The sequence below is a fragment of the Elephantulus edwardii genome, unplaced genomic scaffold, assembly GCF_000299155.1.
Source record: "Elephantulus edwardii isolate Elephantulus edwardi_28Jun2011 unplaced genomic scaffold, EleEdw1.0 scaffold00121, whole genome shotgun sequence".
NCBI lineage: Eukaryota > Metazoa > Chordata > Mammalia > Macroscelidea > Macroscelididae > Elephantulus > Elephantulus edwardii.
Genome location: NW_006399871.1, coordinates 4,627,394 through 4,649,264, shown reverse-complemented (window position 1 = coordinate 4,649,264; position 21,871 = coordinate 4,627,394). Strand labels below are relative to the sequence as shown.

Sequence of the window (21,871 nt, the reverse complement as noted above, 5' to 3'; positions counted from 1 at the left end):
GGATATCCTATGATATCTATTGGAAAACAAGAAGGTATCACATTCCTAGAATTCTGAGGCCTTTGGTCCCTCCTTATTCATTAGCATACTGCTTCCTGGAGTTGTTTACTGTAGAAAGGATGGTCAAGCCAAGATGAGTGGTCCTGCTGTTTTTACTATGCATCGCTGATCCTGCTTTGCAGGTTAGCCCAGCCCTGACAGCCCCTGAGTCAGTTCTGACTCCTAACCACTCTTCAGGTTTCCAGGACTGTAAATCTTTATGGAATGGCAGGGGGTGGGGGGTGGGGTGGGGGTGGAATTGACCAGCTTTCTAGCAAGGAGCATCTGATGAACTAAAACTGCTGGTAGCAGAGCAACAAGTAATGCAATAAGAGACTAGGGCTCCTTACATAGATAAACTACATAGAGAGAGTGTGTGTGTGTGTGTGTGTGTGTGTGTGTGTGTGTGTGTGTGTGTGTAACATCACGCACACAGTTCCTGGCTTTAGAACAATGACACACTGTAGAAAGAGCACTGGGTGCCCTAGTTGGTCTTGGTGTCTCAGTACTCTTCTCCCAGGAGGACCAGGGCTTCCTGGAGAAATGCCTGATTCAGAGCTGGGATGAGGTGAGTCCAGAACAGTTTTCTGCCCTAGATAGTAAGGAAGTGTCCAAGGATCACGGGACAAGTCATAACGATAGTGATTATGGTTCATTCAATAAAATGAGAATACAGTCCCGGAGCCCCAAGGGGGGACTTTCCAGCTGGAGTCCCCAATACGTTCCTCTCACAAAGCAGAGTACCCTCATGCTCTCGTTTTAATCGCTGCAGAACCACATGCCATGCTGCTCTGTGGGAGAAGAATGGGCAATCCCCTCCTGTGTGATTCGGTTCCTCTGAAAACTCACTGCAGGATCAGCTATGGGTTGCTTCTGACTTCATAGTACAGAACAATTACTTTACAGCTTAGGTGTATATATGCTTGCTTGCTTCATTTGCTCTTATTAATACAGCATTTGCCTGCCAGTTTGCTGTACCAGGGTAACTTGTGGGATGCTGTGACGCTGAAAGCTATGCCGCTGGCTTGTCAAATGCCAGAAAGGTCGCCCATACAGTGATCAGGTTTCAGCAGAGCCCCCAAATTAAGATGGACTAAGAAACAGGACTGGCCATCAATGAAATGGCTTGACACAGTGACCACAGTAATGGGCTCAAGTATGTCAGAAAGGACGAGGATGACACAGACAGGTCAGGGTTCAGATTGCTTGTTCAGAGGTCGTTACACATTGTACTCGACTCCACAGCACCTAATAAGAACATGGTCTGACCAGAGTTCCCGTTAGTGGTGTTGGGTGCTGTTTGTTGAATTGGCTCTCACTCATCGCAACACACTGAACTCTGCCAATCCTGCACCGTCCTCCTAAAGCTAACGTTACCACCTGTCATCATCGTCACTGTGAAAATCCATCTCGCCAAGGGTCTTCCGATCCTTCCCAGGCCCTCCACTTTTGCAGAATCCCTGGGTGGTGCAAATAGTTAAGTGCTAGACTGGATGGAAGCTGGCAGTTGGAACCCTGAAGGCAGCTTGGGAGGCAGGCCTGCCTATCTGCTCCTGAAAAGTCATGGCTTAAAAAAAAAAAAAAGTCATGGCTTGCAAACCCCCTGTAGTTGAGTCTGCTCGCCTGCAGCTGCCAGGCGTCGAGAGTGACTCACAGCAACAGTCAATAACAACAGTCTGACCACAACACAGGAAGCTGGGTGCCTGCTCCTGAGACCGGTGCCTGGGGCACCAATGAGCAGGCCTCACCCAACTTACTTGCTTGCTGCTTGGTTTAGGCTCTTCGTCTAAGATCTTCAGTTGCTACTTACCCTTAAGATATCTAGAGTTTTGTTTTGAAGGAAAAAATAAAGAAAGAAAAAACAAATCAACCTAAAGCCAACAATGTCCATGGAATAACTCACTCTGCATATAAAAATTCAAAACTCACTGTCTTCAAGTTGGAACTGACTCGTTGACGACCCTGCGGTGAGTTCTGGGAGGCTCCACCCTGCACAAGAGGAGACTGCCCATTTTTCTCCTGAGGAGCTGCTGGTGGATTCGAACCACTGAAGAGACGCTGCCTTTGGTTTAGTAGCACAACTCCCTCTGGACTAGGCCATAGATCTCCCTTGACTCTACAGACAGGTAGGTAAGTAACAAAGGAATTTTGTGGAGTCATTTAAAATAAAATTCTGACCCCAAAATGTAAAGGAGCTAGGTCCCCCAAATTTAGTTACAAGTCTTCTGTGCTAGAGACGGCTTTCTACCGCAGAGTAGATCTGGCTGTCACATCCCCACGCTGACACACACGCCTGCATGCGCACACACACACACACACACACCCGACACCTGCGGCTGCACACCAGGCAGCGGTCTCCATTCTAACCCCAGCAGGACAAGGACAGGTGATTGGCTGAGCAAGAAGAGCATGGCTGACTGTGATGAGCGAAGGGTCAGCCCATTCTAACGCCGCCCTGTCAACTGTCCCAAACTGTACGCTTGGCTTGTCCCTGTGAGAACACCTCATTTGTTGAAGTTTACTGATTCTCAAATCACAGCCTGACTCAGTCTCAGTGTTTGCCCTCCCTGAACCATCTCTTTCAGGAAGATGGAGTCTTTGACTCATCTCCCTTCAGTATTTGGTTCAGTGTGTGCATTTTTCTCTTCGTCTGTCAGTCTCTCCCTCCTCTCTGCCCATCCATTTAGAGGTATCTCTTCTACAAGGCTGCATAGTTCCTGTCCTCAGGAACATCTACTCTTTTATCAATTTAGTCCAAAGGGGAGTTTAAGCTCATTCATTAACCATAAACACAAACCCTTCCAAGCCACGAGAGGTTTCCCTTCAGATCTTCCAGCAGGGCCCTGTGTCCAGGAGGAGTAGTGTAAGGAGTCAGGCCGGCCCAGTGACTCCCAGGACGAGTGAGCTCATCTGACCCTTTGTTCATTCATCTGCGAATGGCCAGGATTCTGTGACTGTCCACAGGAAGCAACTGCCACTGCGTCAGGCTTGCGTGAGAACGGAGTATCAACCCACAGGCCCCAGGGCGGCTCCCACGTGGATCACCTCTAATGCCCAATGCCTCGTCCTCAGGAAGAGCCACACGGAAGGTGGACAGGATGGAGGGCGCTGTCCTTGGGTGGGAAGTGGATTGTTGTGGGTGTAGGGTCCACGCTGGGAAGCAGCAGGGTGGCTCCTGACTAAGAAGAGATAGTTCCAAGCCTTGGAGTGCGCTCTGCACAGGGGAGAGAGGTACCGGGGAAAGGGCAGACCCCTCCTGGGTGTGACTTCTCAGAAGTGCCAGTAAGTTGGGATCATGGAGGCCAACACTCAGAAGAGTGCTGAGATCAAAGTCAAGGTATTCAACATCGCGAGTGCCAGGAGTAGAGAGGGCAGCCAGAGAGAGCTAGAAGATTCCAGCCAGGGAGAGTACAAGGCAGTGGGGCCTGCTGTGAGTGCTGAGCAGAGGGGGCTAGGAAGCAGATCCCACACCCAAAGCCACTGGCCCCTCAGTCTGCCAGTGATGGGACTGATTCACTCTCATCTTCACAGAGTCCTCGTGTATGAAATGGGGTAAAAGCTAGTGAGCAGAGCTTCTATGAGGGTCTACAGCTGTTAGGCGGGTAGAGCTGTGTCCACCCACAGAGCAGGCCCACAGCACATACTCGATAAATGATGGCTCTTATTGGATCCCTGCAGACCCAAAAGGTTCTACAAAGACCTGTTGTTGCTGGGTACCGTCAGAACCGGCCCAAAGAGGATTCTCTAAGTGAGTTTTCAGAGGCTGTGAATCTCAAGGGAGAAGACTGCTCATTCCTGTGGAGCAGCTGGTGGATTTGAATCACATACCTTTGCACTGGCTGTACAATTCCTTACCACCAAGCCACCAGAGCTCTCTCTCATAAGGCCTAGTGAGTTTTCCTGGTGAACAGCCATGTAGGCTAAGACCCAAAGATAATCCAGTATTAACCATAAAAAAAGAAAAAAGACCTAATGAATGGAATATAGTTTTAAGATATACACACACCATCAAGGTGGCCCTGGCAAGACAATGGTTAGGCTAAGCGGACAGGCTCGAACCCATCCAGTGGTTCTCCAAGAGAAAAGACCTAGCAGCCTAGCAAAAGACATGAAAAGACCTAGCAGTTGGTGGAAGTGTAAAATGGTGCAACCACTGTGGAAAGTGGTGTGGCGCTTTCTCAAAAAGTTGCAAACAGAGATACCATTTGACCCAGCAATTCCACTACTGGGAATATACCCCAAAGACACCATAACCGACATCCAAGCAGATATATGCACACCCATGTTTATCGTGGCTTTGTTCACAATAGCAAGAGTTGGAAACAACCCAAGTGCCCATCAACAAATGAATGGCTAGAGAAGCTGTGGTATATTCACACAGTGGAGTACTACTATGCTGCAATGAAAAACAAGGAACTCATGAAATATTATTCAAAATGGGTGACCCTGGAGGACATTATGTTGAGTGAAATATCTCAGTCACAAAAGGATAAATACTGTATGGTGCCACTGTTGTAGAGTGAGGCTGACATCAGGGTGGGCGTAAGACTGAGAAAAACTGGATAAATTCTGTATACTGCATTAAAGCCGATGAGGGAGAGAACAGTTTAAAAGCAATATATTTTAGGGCATTATGATTATCATAAGAGTTCGGAGGAGTTTTTCTTTTGCTTTTCAAGGAAAAGAGCGAACTAGGGGTGGGGGTGGGGTGGGTGGGGAGAAAAGAGCAACAATGAATGAATGGAAATCCAAAATCTCTGTAAATGTTCATTGACATTAGTTAAAAAAAAAAAAGAAAAGACCTAGCAGTTACCATAAAGGTTTCAGACTAGAAACCCTCCGGGGCAGTTCCACGCTGCGATACAGGCCACAACGGGTAGACTCGATGGCTGGTAACAACAATGCCACTGTCTTCAGTTCGTTGTCAAGAGCCAGACCTATTCCTTGTTCTCTGTTAAGTGTACAAATGAACCTTCTGCGGGAACAAACCCGAGCCTGAATGCAGGTACTGGGTGAGTGGGAGGTCAGCACCAACACTTCTGAGTCTTGCCTCCCATATGACGTGGGTTATGTAGGTGAGGGCTGGTTACGCAGCTTCTGGTGGGGACGGTGGGGGAAGGGCTGAGTGTGTTATAAGAACTCACTGCAGGCAGGCTCAATGGAAACAGACCACATCACAGACAGGGAGAGAGGGAGCTGGGCTCATCTCCGAAACAAACAGCAACAGAGCTTCTCTACTGGTGAGTCATCTGTCTTCCTCTTCACATTTAAGAGAAGGAAGGGGAGAATGAACCCCTCCGGGGCTTCTCAGATTCCTCCCTGCACCGAGCTGGAGCCGAGAGGGAAAATGCCCAGCCTTGAGGGCTGGGTGCTCTTATTTCAAATCCCATCTCTGCCACTGGCTGTGGTGAGAGTTCACTTACTTAGTAAACAGTGTAAACTGGTCAGCCCAGCACAGAGCTGGCATCGCAGGAACTGCTTCTCAGCTAAAATGGCAGGCGTCTGCTTGTGCCCGGGGGCACGCTATTGCTGAAGGAAAGCACCACAGGTTTCAGGATTTTAAAAAAGAAAAATTAAGGGGTTTGTTTAAAAAAAAAAAAAAAGATTCATGATCAAATTGTCTATCCTTTTTGTCATCTAACACTGTCATTAGAAACCCCCCTCCCTGCCCTCAAGTTAATTCTGACTGACCGGAGGTTTCCATCAGGTTTCTGAAGCCGCGGCTCTGAACAGCAGAGCTCCCGTCGTCTCCCTCTGAGCTGCCAGAGATGCACTGTCGTTTGATCTTGTGGGGTTGGGGGGGGGGTGTTATTATAATGATAGATGACAAAAAAAAAAGATATACAACTGATCATGCCCCTTAGCTTTTTTCTTGTAAAAGTCATGAACATTCCATCACCAGCGCTTCTTACTATGATTTTCAAAACCCCGTCAAACTCACTTGCCATGAAGTAGGAACAGACTCCTAGCTGAGCCTCCACGCGGCGTTTCTGGAGGCTGTAAATATCACAGGAAGAGATTGCTCTTCTTTCTCCCGCAGAGCCGAGGGTGGATTTGAACCGCCTGAGGGGTGCTGTCTTTGGGCTAACTGCCCGTCTCACGAGGGATGAAGCCAGAAGCCACCGGGGCTCCTTCTTATCGGAATAGTGTATTTTGCATATTTATTTCATGTTGCTACTGTTTTGAGCAATTCAAATACATTCCTTTACATTTACATTTAAATAATTTATCGCTAAAAGCGCCTCCTACACATCTTCGTCATCTCCTAGTTCATGTCAATAATAATAACTTATCATTTATTTACCAGGCAATTAGACAATTTTCAAAAATGTATATATTACCTTTTCCCCCCGTCCTGAGACAATTATCATTCACAGGACTTTAGTTATAGACGGTAAAGAAATGGTTTTCAGTGCAACAATGAATGAATGGAAATCCAAAGTCTCTGTAAATTTTCATTGAAAATTAAAAAAAAATTTAAAAAAAGAAATGGTTTTTAATATTTTCTAGAAGAGGATGTAAAATTTATTACTTACTGCACAAAATATGTTTCTGATGAGAGTTTCTAAATCTCTCTTCCAAGAAAGCAACAGATGCTTTTTTAATCAGAACACTTATGTTTTATCTGAATATCTACTTATCCGCATCTAAGGAAATTGAATAGTTCAAGGAAAGAAATGAAATATTTAGAAGATAAAAACCATACAGATCTATTTTTTGTTTTCAAGGGAAAGCAACTGAAAATATTCCATCCACACAGAACTGTGTAGTCCAAATCTGTCACTTGGGAGCTCTGGCGGCTTAGAGGGAAGGAGTTGAGTTGTCAACTCAAAGACTTCAAGGTTCAAACCCAGCAGCTGCTCTGCATGAGAAAGCTGGGCAATCTCCTCCGATGCCATTTACAGACTTTGAAAACTCACTGGAGGGTCAGTCATGTGTCAGTTCTGACTCATAGGGCTTAACAACAATGTGCCATTAAGATACTATCTCAGAGGACACCGCCAACAGTGAGGGCAACGCCTTTTGGGTCACCAGGAGCTTGTCCAATCCGTGAGCTCTCCCCGCCCCCACCAGAGCATTTTCCTTTCCTGGTAAACAGCCAGCACAGAGGGAAGGGTCAGTCCTGTGGCCGGCACTCAGGGGTCTGAGCTGCCCCAGCCAGCAGACAGGAGAGCCACCTGTGGGCCGTCTGGGCTGCAAGGACAGGGCCTCCTGAGTCCACTAGACCCCCAGTGATTTGGTGAGTTCTCCCTGTCCCCGACCTACAGCCAGCAGACAGGTCAGCGACCTGTGGGTTGCCTGGACCAGCCTGCAGGAAGGACAGGGCCTCCTGAGTTCAGTGGATCCCAAGTGGCCTGGTGAGTTCACCCTACTTGTGACCAATGCATTCACCTCCAGCCAGCAGAGAGGGAAGAGGCCTGGGGGCACCAGCTGGATGTCTGCGCTGCCCCCATTAGCAGGCAGAGAAGCACCCTGGGGTCGCTCAGAAGTCAGTAGATAGGAAAGAGCCTCTTGGGCCATCTTGAGGCCACCTAACCCCTGGTGATCCCAGGAGTTCTCCTCTGTCCCAATCCATGCATTTGCCTCTGCCAGGAAGCAGTGTCCTAGGAGGAAGGGTAGTGGCAGGGCTCCTGAGGATTGCTGGGCCACAACGAGGGGGAGAATCACTGGGTTTGCATATGGAGTTCATGGGCCAATGGTAGTTGGTGCTGTGTCCCATCAAACAGGAACAAACCCACTAGTGGGTTTTCAGAGGCAGTAAATCATAGGAGAGGAGATTGCCCATCCTTCTCCCATGGAGCAACTGGCAGATTTGAACCTAGGCCTCTGAGATTGCAGCACAGCTTTTACTACTAGGATACCAGGGCTCTCTTCTCCACTGCTGGGAAATAGCCAGCAGAGAGGGCAGAGTTCTGCAGCAGCTGCCGCCCACAGAGGACAGGTAATGGGGGGCTCCTGGGCATTGGGTCACAGAACAAGGAGGAGAATCACTGTCATTGCGTATGGAGTTCAGGGGTCAATGGCACTCTTGGGAAAAAGCAAGATCCTGATTCATATTCTGAACAGAAAAGGCACTTTTATCCCCAGTGTAAAGCAATGAGCACAGGCACTGTTTGGTCTACTTATCTGGGACATGCTGTCAGTTAGCTGACCTGCCCCTCTTGGTGGTCATCGCACTTTGAGGTGAGGGCAGGGACTATCTGAGTGGTTGTCACCTTGGTCTTATCTCAAAATGAAAAGGTCTATCCAGGATGGAAAGGAAGAAACGGGCTGGACCAGGAATGACACTGCTTCCTGTTGGAATAAAGGTATCTGAGTGGATCAGAAGGAGGCAGAGACTGAAACTTTTTCACATGTCTATGTCTGGCCACTCAATATTCTGATTTTGCGAATTTTTGTAGACAACCTGTCCAAATGTCTGTTCTTTTTAGAATACCTTCTTGAGGTGCTAGGAGACACGACAGAGGGTCCCTCGAAAGATACACTGAGTATTTGCGAGCAGGAGGCATGGAAGAGGCACGCTGCCGCACTGTTTCCCTTTGCTTACACGCCACAGGTGACCCAACAGCTGTGTCCTATCTGTGACCCTCAGCAGGGTCTCAGGGAAGACAGAGGGGTCAGATGAAGCAAGCTCCTGAAAGGACCTGGCAGGAAAAGCTGTCATTCGCTCTGTGCTCTAAGTCTCTGGGCAAGGCTGGTCTCCCACCTTACCGACGAGCTCACCCAGCTTGAAATGGGAGCCCCATTTCAACAGGCCCTTTCATTTGATAAATCATCATAAATGTTAAAATAAAGGCCTTCCTCCAGTGGAAATCAACCTTTTTACCTTTTCAAGACTAAATATAATTATTTAAGACTAAATATAATAATTCAAGACTGAATAAATCCTCTTTGGAGATCATTGTTGAAACAACGGTTTCCGTAAGAGAAAGCATTTGGTGACACAGCTATTATCATGGCCATGATCACAACCAACTGTAAATATGCTGAAGAAAAGATAACACAATCTCTTTATGTGGTAGAGAACTGTCTTCATAGTTTACTCTTTTCCTCTCCCTGTATTCATGTTCCTTGTAAGACTGCATTTTCTCTCAAGGGCATTGCATTTACGGAGTCAAAGGCAGTGGGTAAAAATGGTGTAGGGAGGAAGTAAAAAATTAAGAGTTAAAAAAAAAATAATTAAGAGTTACATGATGACCTACTGGCACTTTCTTCTCTTAAGGTCTCACACTATCAACCATCCTTGTATCGAGACTCTATGTTCCTTTGTTCATAATATATGTTTATGTTTGATGTCTCTATTTAAAAAAAAAGAAAGCATTTTGAATGAAATGGGAAACATTTTTTAAAGATAACATGAATTTTGAGGTCATACAATTAGTGTGTCACTTGCACTGGTAGCCTAGTGGCAAGAAGCTGTGCTGCAATTCAGAAGGCACAAGGTTCAAATCCACTAGCCTCTTCGCGGGAAAAGTATGGGTTGCGATTAAATGCCTCTGAAAACCCACCAGAGGGTCAGCTATGGGTCTGTTCTGACTTGAGAGTACACAACAACAACAACAACAACTATATCCTGAAGGGTCTCTGATGCCAGGGATTGTTGAAATGATTCATGCAATTACACAGGCCTCCGTCAGATGGCAGCATGCATTAGAAGTGGGAAAGGAGTTTCCCACTAAACTCCAGAGGTGAAACAATATAAGTGTGTGCTCTAGATCTCACAGGTTATGAAAGGATTAAGAGACTCCTGAAAAAAATCAAGCTGTCTTGGGAAATGAGATTCTGGTGGAGGAATACCAAGCTGTGACATGATTTTTATTAAATGCCACTAAGTTGTCTATTACTCAAAGTAACGTTCTGAACAACAGATCTAAGCCTTGCCTTGTCCTGTACCATATCTGATGTCTGAATCGTAGGAGCCCACAGTTACAATCTGTCAATTCATCCAGTTAGGGGTCTTTATCCCTTTCGCTGACCCTGCCCTTTTCCCAACGAGATTTCTTTGTCCAAGGACTGGCCCCTGCCAACAATATACCCCAAGTATGTGAGGTGAAGTTTCACCATCCTTGCCTCTAAGGAGCACCCCGGTTTCACAGAACACCCTGGTTTCACTCCTCCGTAAGTGAAAGGGCAGACCTGTTGCCTCTTTCAGCAGTCCCTAGGATAGCCAGTACTCCAAAACTAGAATTCAAAGCATCAATTCTGTCCTCCTTATTCATTGTCCGACTTCCAGACACATAACAGGGAAAAAACCCCAAATGACATGGGTCAGGCACATCTTAGTTTTTATTAAAGTGGATCATCATTCCTTGATTTGGAAACATATTCACTCTTCAATACCAGAGACAATGGAGAACGGAAAGTTTTTGTCCTCTGCTGTAGCTGTTCTATGACCCACCACCTTCTTCTTTCTGTGTGCAGTTCCTTTTCCACCAATACGCACTGGCAAGTTTCTCCTGATTCATGATCATTTCTTTCATCTTGTCAGAGTGTCAATGGGGCTGCACGGGGCACGAGGGCTGGCACTCAGGGTCTTTTGGCAGACCAGCTGAGAGAGGCTGCACATGAGGGGATGCAGAGCTCACATCTTAGTTTCTAAACTGACATCCTTGCTGCCTTTAAAACTTTGGAGATGTCTTTGACAGTAGATTTTCTAATACATCTTTTGATTTCTTGACTGCTGTTACCATGGGTGGTGACTGTGGGTCCAAATAAGATGAAATCATTGACAACGTCAATCTTTTCTTCATCTGTGATGCTGTTTATTGGCCCAGTCGCGAAGGTTTTTGTTTTCTTGATATTGAGATGTAATCTATATTGAAGGCTGTAGTCTTTGATCTTCTGTAGCAAAGTGTTTCAAGTGGCATATGACAGAGGGGAAATTTTGGGTAGTGGTTTGGGAACCACCCACTTTCCTGGTGATGAAGGAGGCTCAGCCACAGTGCTAGACAGCCTTGGATTTTTCTTGGTCTTGCTTAATCTATGCAAGTTACTTATATATGCAGATTATCAGTCACCTATGCAAATGAGGGGGACGAGAGGCAAGATGCAGTGCTACTCCCATCTCTAAACTCCTCCAACTGCCTCCAAACAGAGAAGTAGAGTCACCCCCAAACCTATCCCAGACTCCAGGACATCTCCTTGACAGTAAAGCCCCCTGGGAAGGTACTTCTTTTACTATTAGCAATTCAGGGGTCTAATTTTACAGGAAACGGAGCACAGGATGGGTGCTCAGCTGCTCTGAATCATGCGTGGATAAAAGTCAGGCCTTCTCACTGAAAAGCAGTCCAGCTCTTCCAAAAGAAACTCGGAGAGTCAACTCTCCTTTCACGGCAGTGTGGCAGGTTATCGGGGGAGGAGAGGTGGGGGTTATTTGGTGGATCTCCCAGACCAGAGGTCCAGAGGATCTTAGGTATGAAGAAGAGTCCCTTGTCCTGTCTAAGCCCCCATCTTTGGTGGTCCTGGTTGGGTTCCTATTGAGTAACAAGTATGTGCGTTGAGGAGAAGTGATCACCACATAAATTGGTCAGTGAGGTGGCGAGAAGACCAGGAGGGCCTCCTCTAGTCCTAAACACAACGCTGCATTTTCACTTGCAGGTGTTCATCAGAGCAGAAATCATGGACGAGGACTACGAGGACTACGAAGACCCCGGGCTTTTCAGCAGCTCCAATGACAGCAAACAGGTGCATGAAAACTTCCTGCAGTTCAAGAAGGTCTTCCTGCCCTGCGTGTATATAGCCGTGTTCCTCTGTGGCCTGGTGGGGAACTCCCTGGTGCTGGTCATCTACGTCTTCTACCAGAAGGTGAACAGCATAACTGACCTGTTCCTCATGAACTTACCCCTGGCTGACCTGGTGTTTGTCTGCACCCTGCCCTTCTGGGCGTACGCGAGCGTCCACGAGTGGGTCTTTGGCAGGTTTATGTGCAAGATGGTGCTGGGTGTCTACACCCTGAACTTCTACACGTCCATGCTCATCCTCACCTGCATCACCATAGACCGCTTCGTCTCCGTGGTCCAGGCCACCAAGGCTTACAACCAGCAGGCCAAGTGGATGTCCTGGGGCAGGGCCGTCTGCACGATCATCTGGACGGCCTCCCTGCTGGTTTCCCTGCCGCAGATCATCTATGGGAACACTTTCCCTCAAGACAGGGTCGTCTGTAGTTACAGCAACGCAGACATTTCCACGATGGTCCTGGCTACGCAGCTGACGCTGGGGTTCTTCCTGCCTCTGCTCACCATGATTGTCTGCTACTCAGTCATCATCAAGACCTTGCGGAAGACCCAGGGTTTCCAGAAGCACAAGTCTCTAAAGATCATCTTCCTGGTGGTGGCCGTGTTCCTGGTGACGCAGACCCCCTTCAACCTTGTGAAGCTCGTCCTCAGCACGAGCTGGGAGTACCACGCCATGACCCGCTTCCACTATCTCATCGTCGTGACTGAGTCCATTGCCTACCTGCGGGCCTGCCTTAACCCCATGCTCTATGCCTTCGTCAGCGTCAAGTTTCGGAAGAACTTCTGGAAACTCGTCAAAGACACCGGCTGCCTCCCCTATGTGAAGGTCTCGGGTCAGTGCAAGTCTCTGGAAGACACTTCAAAGATGAGCTCTGTCACTCACAATGCAGAGGCCACGAGCATGTCCCAACTGTAGGCCAGGCCAGAGCTGGGGGAAGATGCGTAAGAATTGACCAGAGAACGGCTGTGTCTCCTGGAGGAGACAAGGGAGGCTTTGCTTACAGCCGTGCGTTCTCATGGAGAGGTCTTCAAACAGCGCAGCTGGTCTGGGATGCATGGACATGCACAAGCTCGGTTTTCTTCTTGAATACCCTTGCCTCAAACTCATTAGGGCTTTTTCTCTCTCATCCCTGTGAATGCGAACGGCAAGGGGAGGAATGTGTGATTAAAGATCTCGGGTTCTCCTTCCCCGGGACTGGAGACATGAAGAGGGCATCACAGCTGACAAAGCTTCTGAGAGAAGGTGACATTCTGGGCTCCCAAGTTCAAGATTCTTCTAGTCCCTGAGCAAGCAGTGGAGATGAGAGCAGCTTTGGAAACCAGCACGAGCCTGGCCAGCTTCAGCCTCAATCAGCAGAAACGAGCTCACGTTCTGCCCTGTCACGGGGTTTTTGTATGACTTTGTACAGTGGTTTTTGAATGACTTTGTACGGGAGATTATGTATGTCTTCTGGGTGGACTGGCCCTGGGACACGGAAATGAGCCAAAATGGACAGAGAATCCCAGTGGTCTGTGGCATGAATGCTTCTACGCAAAGCATAGTTTAAAACTGTCAAGAATCTAAGCGTTTCAGAAAGGCAATCTGTGCTGGGTTAGATCACATAAAAACGGAATTACCCAACGTGTGACATGTGTACAAACATACATGTTTGTAAGTATATTATACACATGCATGTAAATACATTAAATAGCGTATGTTTTTCACAATAAAGAAACAAAATCCATTTTAAAGTCTCCAAACGAGTTTCATCCTTAAGTGCATTCTAATTTGTTATGCTTGGAGTACACCAGAAATGGTTTCTCGTGTGCTTACAGGACAGGAAATACTCGACACTTTCAGAATACTGCCCATGAAGGAAATGAAATACAAAATACACAAGTGATAACACCCCAGTTCCTTCACTGTGGCTTCCAACCTCATATCCAAAACACGCAGTGCGTTTATGGCCTCTAATGTGCTCACAGGATGTGGCAGCTTTAAATGTCAGATGTCTGATGCCTGTTTACTAGAACCTGGCAGTGTGCACTACAGGGTTAGTGATGGCGGCTGGGGCTCATCCACTGCAAAATCACTCTACAAAACAGGAAGACGCAATCGACAATAGTTGAATGGGGCCTGTGGAGGGGGGTCCAGACCTGGCTTAGTGGTGGCTCTTGGGCCTTGGGCAGAAAAGCTTCAAACCCCAGCTCTGCCTCTAACCTTTAGGAAGTGGAAAGACCCTGGACAAATTTCCTAGCCTCTAACTACCTCCACTTTTTTGGGGTATTTTGGGTTATTTTTGTTGTTGTTGTTGTTGGGACAAGATCAAAACAGTGCCAGGGCTGGGGTAAAGATGGTGTAACAGATGCCAAACGATGGGGAGAAAGCCAACCAAACGTTCTGCTGTTGGATTACTCAGATTCTGACTCCGAGCGGCCTCCTAGGAAACAATGGCACAGCCCTCAGAGGCTTTCCAGAGCCATGGATCTTTCTGGAAGCAGGCTGCCACGACTCTCTTCTAAGGAGCAATTGGTACGCTCATTCTGTTAGCAGCCTAGCGCTTTAACCATTGTGCAACCAGGAATCCCCTGTGGGTAGAAAGACTCTAGAAAGTGACTTTTGTTATTGCTTGGCAGATCAAAGGACAGAGTAGAAGGGCTCTTAGTCCCTGCCGGTCAGGTGAGGCGTGCACCCTGCCTGGTGAGCTGAGCACTGGGAGCACTTTGCAGGGTCCATCCACTCCTACCCACCAAGACCCCACTATTATCCAGAGGATTCTGACTTATGGTGACCCTTCACTGGGTCTTCCCATCTTTCTCCTGTAGAGAAGAGGGTGGATTTGAACTGCTGACCTTTTTGTTAGCTGCATAACACTGAACCCATTACGCTGGCAGAGCTCCTTCCACCCTATGTGCACACTTTCACGCATGCCCAGGAGTGCTCTTGCACTGTCCTCTGTCACACAGGCCACCCCACCACGAGCCTCCTCGCACAACAAAGCTGTCCTGGTGACACACTGGCATGTCTCTTCTTTTACCAGGCCTCGGAGGGGACGCTTTCATTATCTGCCCTTTGTGGAGTCATATTAACCCTGTACAGATCTGAAGCAGGGACACTAATTCCCAGCAGCCTCCTCCAGGCAGAGGCCCTGAGTGGGGCAAACAGACATCAAGAGCGGCAGGCAGGGTCCTGCTGTGTCTCCACAGGCGCTGATGGCCAAAGCCCCCCAGCTCCCTACAGGAGGAAGCAGTGAGGTGTGAAAGGAAGGAAAGGCCAGGGGGTCAGTCGGACCCTGTGTCAGCAACAGCTCCACCTCTTTCTTGAGTGTCTCTGAGTAAGTTACTCAGACCCCCAAAGCCCTCATTTCACCGTCCACATCACAGGTTAAGGCCACCTTCCTTTCTGGGGTATTTGTGAGGAACACACTGTACACCAAGAGCCCAGCACGGGGTCTGAACAATCACAGCAACAGAGGCAGCTGCTGAGACCAGTCAGTTCTCCCCACCAAGTACCTACGCGGCTGGAGAACTCACAGAGACGAGGCCTCTATTGGGGCACGTCCTACCCGAGGCTCCCTACACCCTGACTTAGCAAAGCCCTGTCTGCTTACCCCCAAGAACAGCGCAAGAGCAGAACGTTCCCTCAGCACCTCCATCCTCCTGGTCCCACACTCTCAGGGCCCCTAACTGCTGCACTTGGGGAGAGACAGTTCTTTCAGAACTTCCTTGGGCACACAGCCTTATTGGCAGTAAACGCAGGTATGGCATCAAGCAGGCTGCAGAGGGATTTTGTGGTCTTGACTTCGTACAGTTGACACCACCAGATGAGGAAACTGAGGTCAGGCTGGGGCAGAGGCAGGTAGTCCCAGACCTGTCCTTCTTCTCCCCTCAACTCACACACACCAAAAAAAGACATGGAATAGACAGAGGTCTGGAGAAGACCGGAGGCCAGAGACCAGAGGGACAGCCAGGCTGGCTGTGGCCATGGATGTCTCGACCACCTCAGGGATGGCCTGATGGTACAAGAGTAAAAATAAGCTCCTTTGGCACGGTGTTCTCACCTGAGACACAGCAGATGCCTACATGGCCCCTAAGTCCTGAGAGGAACACTGATCAGGGGCTACCTGAAAGCAAAGAGCCCAGGTGTTCTCAGGTGGGCCAAGGGCACAGGCCCAGAAGGAAGAAGGCAGTTACTCTGGCCTGCTCCTGCAAGGGGCTCTCAGGCATGAGTCCTCCGTGGTCTGTGAAGCTTACACTGTCACGTCAAGGAGGGCTGGCATTACTGACAACCTTTTCAGATGAAGAAACTAGTTCAGAGAGATTAACAACTGCCAGAGACCCCACAGCAGAGCTGGGACTTTCCAGCCCCAGAGAAGATGCAGCTTGGCCCCCAAAGGTTGGCCATCAAGGCCTTTCATGCAGCTGACACGACCACGGGGTACCTGCCAACTCTGTGGCCCAACCCGGGGAGCAGGGTGGCCTTCGAGCAGTAACCTCTCTCACCATATCCTGTCCCTATTTTGTTTCTGAGACATAAGCGTCAATCTCCTGACTGGTGACAAATCAACCACAGGTTCCCCAAAGTACTCTGTTCGCAAAATAACAGTTTCGATGCAATTGCTGGCAAAGGATGCTCTGTGGACCCAGGGCAGACTCTGTTCGTTACCCAGGACCATCTAGCCAAGGGGCGATTTTCCCATGAGGAGCTGCTAGACTCCCCGGTACAGGGACCAGGCAGCCCTGGTTATATGGAGCTCAGTTAACTGACATCACAGGTCATCAGATCGCTGTGAAATGTGGCTCCTCCACCAAAGACTTCCCAGGGGGCCAGACATCTGGTCGGATGCGTGGACCACAACAATCTCCTGGGGGAAGGGCACTGTTGCCATCTCTTGTGTATCATGTGTTCAAGGAGGCTGTGCGGGTGTCTCAAGTCACGAAACCTGATGTGGAAGATGAGATTCTCACCAGGTGTGCCTGATGCCAACTGACAGCTCTTCGTCACCTTATAGGCCACTCGCCAGGTGACCAGAGCGGGGGAGGGGCTGAGGGAACCAACATCCGGTGCTTCTCCCCGCACCTGTCCTACCTCCTGGCACGATTCACCAGCTGACAAGGGTTTGACTTCCTTTGCTGTCTGTCCCCTCAGTCCCTGGAATGGATGATGGTCACGGTGAGGCTGATGGGGGCTCAGGCGACAGAGTGGGCCTGCCTGAAGGATTCTGGGAATATCATCATTTCACTATGGGTGATGGGCTATGGTCCTGCTCCCTACTCCTTTTTGGCACTGAGTCATGCTCTGGGGGACACAGGAAGGTCACTTTGGGGATGCACAGCATCCTGCCAGGTCTCCCTGTGAGGTGGCCTTTGGGACCTCCTCTTGTCTCATTTCCTGGAAGCACAGGGCAAGCAACTTCCTCAGCCCACACAAGTGAAGGTGTGGGGAGCCCATGAACTGGAGGGAGCAGTGCTGGGTGCAGCGCTGAGTCCCACGCAGACACATGACCTTGAGCAAGTTCTCCAGATTTCCATTATTTACCAGTAAGTTAGGGACAATAATCCCTACTCCCTAAAGGGCTATAAGGTACTAGGAGAGGCCACGTATAAGAGTAACTGGGCGGAGAAGGTGTTCAGCAAGGAGTCCTCTCAGCAACACTCCCTCTCGGCAGTCTCATCAGATGTGGATTTGCCTTGTATTTAATGCCTCCTAGATCATGTCTAAACTTCCTATCATGGTGCAGCCAGAATGCTCCATGGAGGCAAAGATGATAAAGTTTCATCTCACATCCTTAGGGCATGCTGCTAGGAGAAGCTATTCCCTGGAGAGGAACATCATACTTGGAAAGGTGGAAGGTCGGTGAAAGAGAGGAAGACCCTCAACACGGTGACAGCTGCATGGGCTCAAGCACCTCAGAAAGTGTGAGGACGGCACAGGACGGGACAAGGCTCACATCAGTTCAGTGATCAGACTGTTCAAAGGACCGCTCGCTAAGGTGGCTACTCAGCTGAATGGCTCCAACAACAATATTGCTCACACCCTTTCTTGATTCCTGGCTTTTTTTATCAGACCTTGTATTTGTTGTTGTTATGTGCCATTGAGTTGTTTGCGACTCATAGCGACTCTATGTACAACAGCCCTAAACCCTGCTCTATCCTGTGCCAATCTCATTGCCTCTGACACACCCATCCTGATTACCCCAGTCACTAAATCAATCCACCTCATAGAGGGCCTTCTCCTCCTGCACTGTCCCTCCCCCCTCCCAAGCATGATGTCCCTCTCCAAGGACCTGTCTGTCTCTCCTTACAACATGTCCAAAGTATGTCAGACGAAAATGTAAAACAGTGCTCCTAAGGACGCTTGGGTTCATCTCTGCACAAAGCACAGAGATGTACAATGAAGTCCTGCCTGACTTAGAGGTTTGCTCTTCACCCAGAGATGAAGCTCAGGGGACTGCGGGTCGCCATCGCCAGGCCCAGATCCACCCTGGAGCCCAAGGACCTGCACCCAGTAGTTTCCTTTCCCTGCAGCGGTTCCTGATTTCCCATGGCTGAGGACATGTCTAGTGTTAGTGGTCAGAGCGCCTCCGGTGTTTGTCTTTCCTGGGAAAGGGGAAGGCGAAGGCTGGGAGAGCTGCAAGGCTGTTGCCTCCCTGTGCGGTCTGCTTGAGGCGGCTCCGGAGCAGCAAGATGCTTCCAAGCCAAAAACCGCCCTCCCAGCCCGAGCATCGCAGTTCTGCTCACCTGACCACCTACCCACCGGCTGGGCGCTGAGTCAGATCAGTGGGGGGCTGCCAGGCGACAAAGGTAGATTGCACTTGGTGCTAACAGAGCAGAGCATGTTCTGAGCCCACCGGCTGCAGGCTCACAGGTCAAAGAGGGGCTTCAGAGAGGAGTGTACCAGCAAGGAAAAGGGAAGACTCGGAAGCAAAAGTGAACAGGAGCCAGTGCTGGGTGGGTGACCAGTGTGGTTCCATCCATGAGGCTACAGCGGAGCAGAATGAGGCACATGCTGGCGAGAGAACTGAAGAGTGTGGGAGAGACACGTTGGCCTAAAGTCTCAGATTAAGTAATCTCCCACACAGCAGAAAGCGGACGCTGTAGCCTACAGACCAATCGTCATTCTCAACAGGGCGACGCTAATGTGACTCAGCAGGAGCATCTCCAAACTCCTAAATGGAAGTGACAGTGGGCGAAGCCACAGCATGAGATCTGGGAGCCACACCCATTCTTCCTTGAGCTTCTGAAAAGCCAACACTTTACTGTCCCAACGAGATTTAAGGACAGACGCCACCAGGGGCTGAGAAAAGCCAGCCGGACTGGCCGGAGGGGAGCTGGGCCTTTCCTACGAGTTCCATGGTATGGACTCTTGACATTTTTGTCCTATCTTTGACATATGGTGACACTCTGCACAGCTTATTTCTTTTCGTTACTTTTGTTTTAAAAATAATTCTTGAGAAACTTTCCTTAAAACCTTGTTTGGAGGGGAAAAAAAAAACCAAGCAGAAAAACAAGCAAGTCAAAGGAGAGCTGCTAAACTGCCCTGTTGCTGATGCTCTTAACTCCCCAGCGTCAGGAGGCCAGTGGGTCTGGGTTATAAGAGAGGACACAGTCATGACGCTGTTCAGGACAGCACAGGGTAAGAGATTTGAAAATGTGTGTGTGTGTGTGTGTGTGTGTAAAATAAAAATACAGTATAAATATATAATGTTGTTAAGTGCCATTGAGCTGTAGACAACTCGTAGCGTCTCTATGAACAAAGGTCTTGAACATGAAAATCTTTCATCTTTTCTCTAAGTTCATAGAGTTTCTGGAGGCAAGTTATTTCAGAAGTGGGTGCCACTTACTTCTAAGCCTGTTTTAATTTGAGAGATCCACAAACACTGTCCACCATGGGTAACCATTATTACATTCGACGCATCAGTGTCATAGCATGTGGCATCAAATATATATACACATACGTGTATATATATGTGTATGGGGGTGTGTGTGTATATATATATATATATATATATAAACATATAAATAATATAAATATACAAATATAAATAAATAAACATAGATATAACATAAATATAAAAATAAAACCATTTTGGGGCTATGAGAGGGCTTACCTGGAGCTTAAGTGGATTCTTAAGAGAAAGCACCTGTCCATGGAGGAAAATGGAATCTACACTTCCTTTCTCAAAGCACTGTCATCTATAAGCATTGCTATCTATAAAATCACACTCAAAAGTGACTGTGGTTTTCAAAGTATGGCACAATGCTCCATGCACGGCTCAAACATTCACCACCCAGGACAGGCCTTCCTGGGTGTACTGTGGTCAGGGAGACCACTGAGGGGCCACGGGCACTTACTGACGGGGCTCAGCACTGACCACACACAAGAGGCTCTCCAGCCCTGGGGGTCTCTGCGGGGCCGTTCTGTGCTGAGCAAAGACAGCCCCACCAGCAGCCAGAGCCTTGCTGTCTTCAACCTCTTATGAGGTACAAGGGCAAGACATGTAATTGGCACTTGGAGCAAGGAGATGATGTCTACTCACTGTTCAGCCATGTTTGGGTCAAGAGAATCCGTTTCAGTGGGTGTTTCAGGGAAGGAGGAGGTGGACTCCTGAATCTGGCATAATTCCTCGTCAGTGATGATGTCAAATACAGCGTCGTCTGGTGACCTGTAGTCTGCATGTGGCCACAGAGGGATCAGGAGAGAAGAGACAGGTAAACTGTTACACATGGGATGAAGGGAGCACAGCTATGCAGAGAAAGCCACCAGGCACAGGTTAAATGCTCATTCAACTGGCAGCTATTCTGTGTGGATGTCAGAGAAATGGCTTTGGGGACATTATAGAAAAGAAGAGACTCTAGGTGAAACTGGACGCCCAACTTCAGGGACTTCTCTGAGTCAGGACTTAGAGATCTGAACTCTTTTACACGTTCTCTGAGGTCCTTTACTTAGAAGGAAAGAATCCAATAAATAGAAAAGAAGGCTGCACTGAATGCTTGCTCCCAGGACACAGTAGTAGGATTCATGTCTCATTGAAAATTGTATCCGAAGTGCATTTTGTCTCAATAACAACAAGCATGTGGGTGGACAAGAAGTTCCCTCTGTTCCAGGACTTTCAGCTGGCATCATCCTCTCCCCAGGGGACCTGTGACCGACTCTGCAGGCCACTCAATGGCTTGGGGACTCTTGTGCAGCCGCCACCAACAAGCACCTCTTGCACATGTCATGGAAAAGATAATGGCAAGTCTGAGGCAAACCAAAGAAATGAGAGAGATGAAAAGGCAGGAAACGTCAGAGGCCAATGAGTGACAGACACAGTGCCACTCTGTCATTGCTGGCATGCCCACCAGCCAGTCAGGGGCAAGGGTCCTGGGCTGTTTAACTGAGATCATTTGATGTGAGTTATGAGTTCTCAGCTGGCCCTGCAGCACGGATACTGGGACAGGCTGTGCTTCACAGAAACGCTCCTCCTCCTGCCTGAAGTCTGTACAAGGGAGAGCTGGAGGGACAGGCCAGTCAGTGGCTTCTTGCCATGGACTTGGCCATACTTCTGAAGCAGCCTTTGGAGGTTGGCAGAGGAAAGAAAGAAAAGGCACAATGGGAGTGTGGTCAAAAGGGATTCAAAATGCTAACCACTGAGACAATCAAAGGTGACTCCCCAAATAAATGAGATTTTTCATACTCATGGATTGAATGACTTGATATGCTAAGAGGTTCATTCTCTCCACAATGATCTAGAGATTTAAGGCAAAAATAATATTCACAGGAGGGGTTTTTTCCTGGGGGGAGGTGGGTTGAAATTATCATATAGATTCTAAAATTTATATGGAAAGGGCCAGAACAACCAAAACTCACTCTCTTTCCCATAAAACTGTAGTAATCACAAGTTCTTGGTATTAGCAAAAGGGAGGCAGGGAGACAAAGTGATTTTTTACAAACGTGCAATTACAAAAGTAATTCATTGGAAAAAGAGTATTTCTCAAGCAATGATGTTAGAACAACTAGATGACCACATACATTTCAAAACTCAGTAAGTAAACAAAAACATACAAAAAAAAGAAAAGCTCAGTGGGAAAAAAATAGGTGAAAAGGTTTGTAGACACAGGAATGGTGAACAAAC

General features: G+C 48.3%; 2 protein-coding genes across 2 annotated transcripts in view; one reads left to right on the top strand and one right to left on the bottom strand.

The window, feature by feature from the left end:
• FYCO1 (FYVE and coiled-coil domain containing 1) overlaps positions 1-21,871 on the bottom strand; it is a 72,278-nt gene that overhangs the window by 17,517 nt on the left and 32,890 nt on the right. Inside the window, exon 13 of the mRNA XM_006893047.1 lies at positions 20,294-20,438. Within this exon, the coding sequence (XP_006893109.1) occupies positions 20,294-20,438 (145 nt within the window). The remainder of the gene's footprint in view (positions 1-20,293; positions 20,439-21,871) is intronic.
• CXCR6 (chemokine (C-X-C motif) receptor 6) lies at positions 3,335-12,690 on the top strand. The gene is made up of 2 exons (XM_006893004.1): positions 3,335-3,469; positions 11,638-12,690. Exons 1-2 carry the CDS (start codon positions 3,335-3,337, stop codon positions 12,688-12,690), a joined length of 1,188 nt encoding a protein of 395 aa, XP_006893066.1.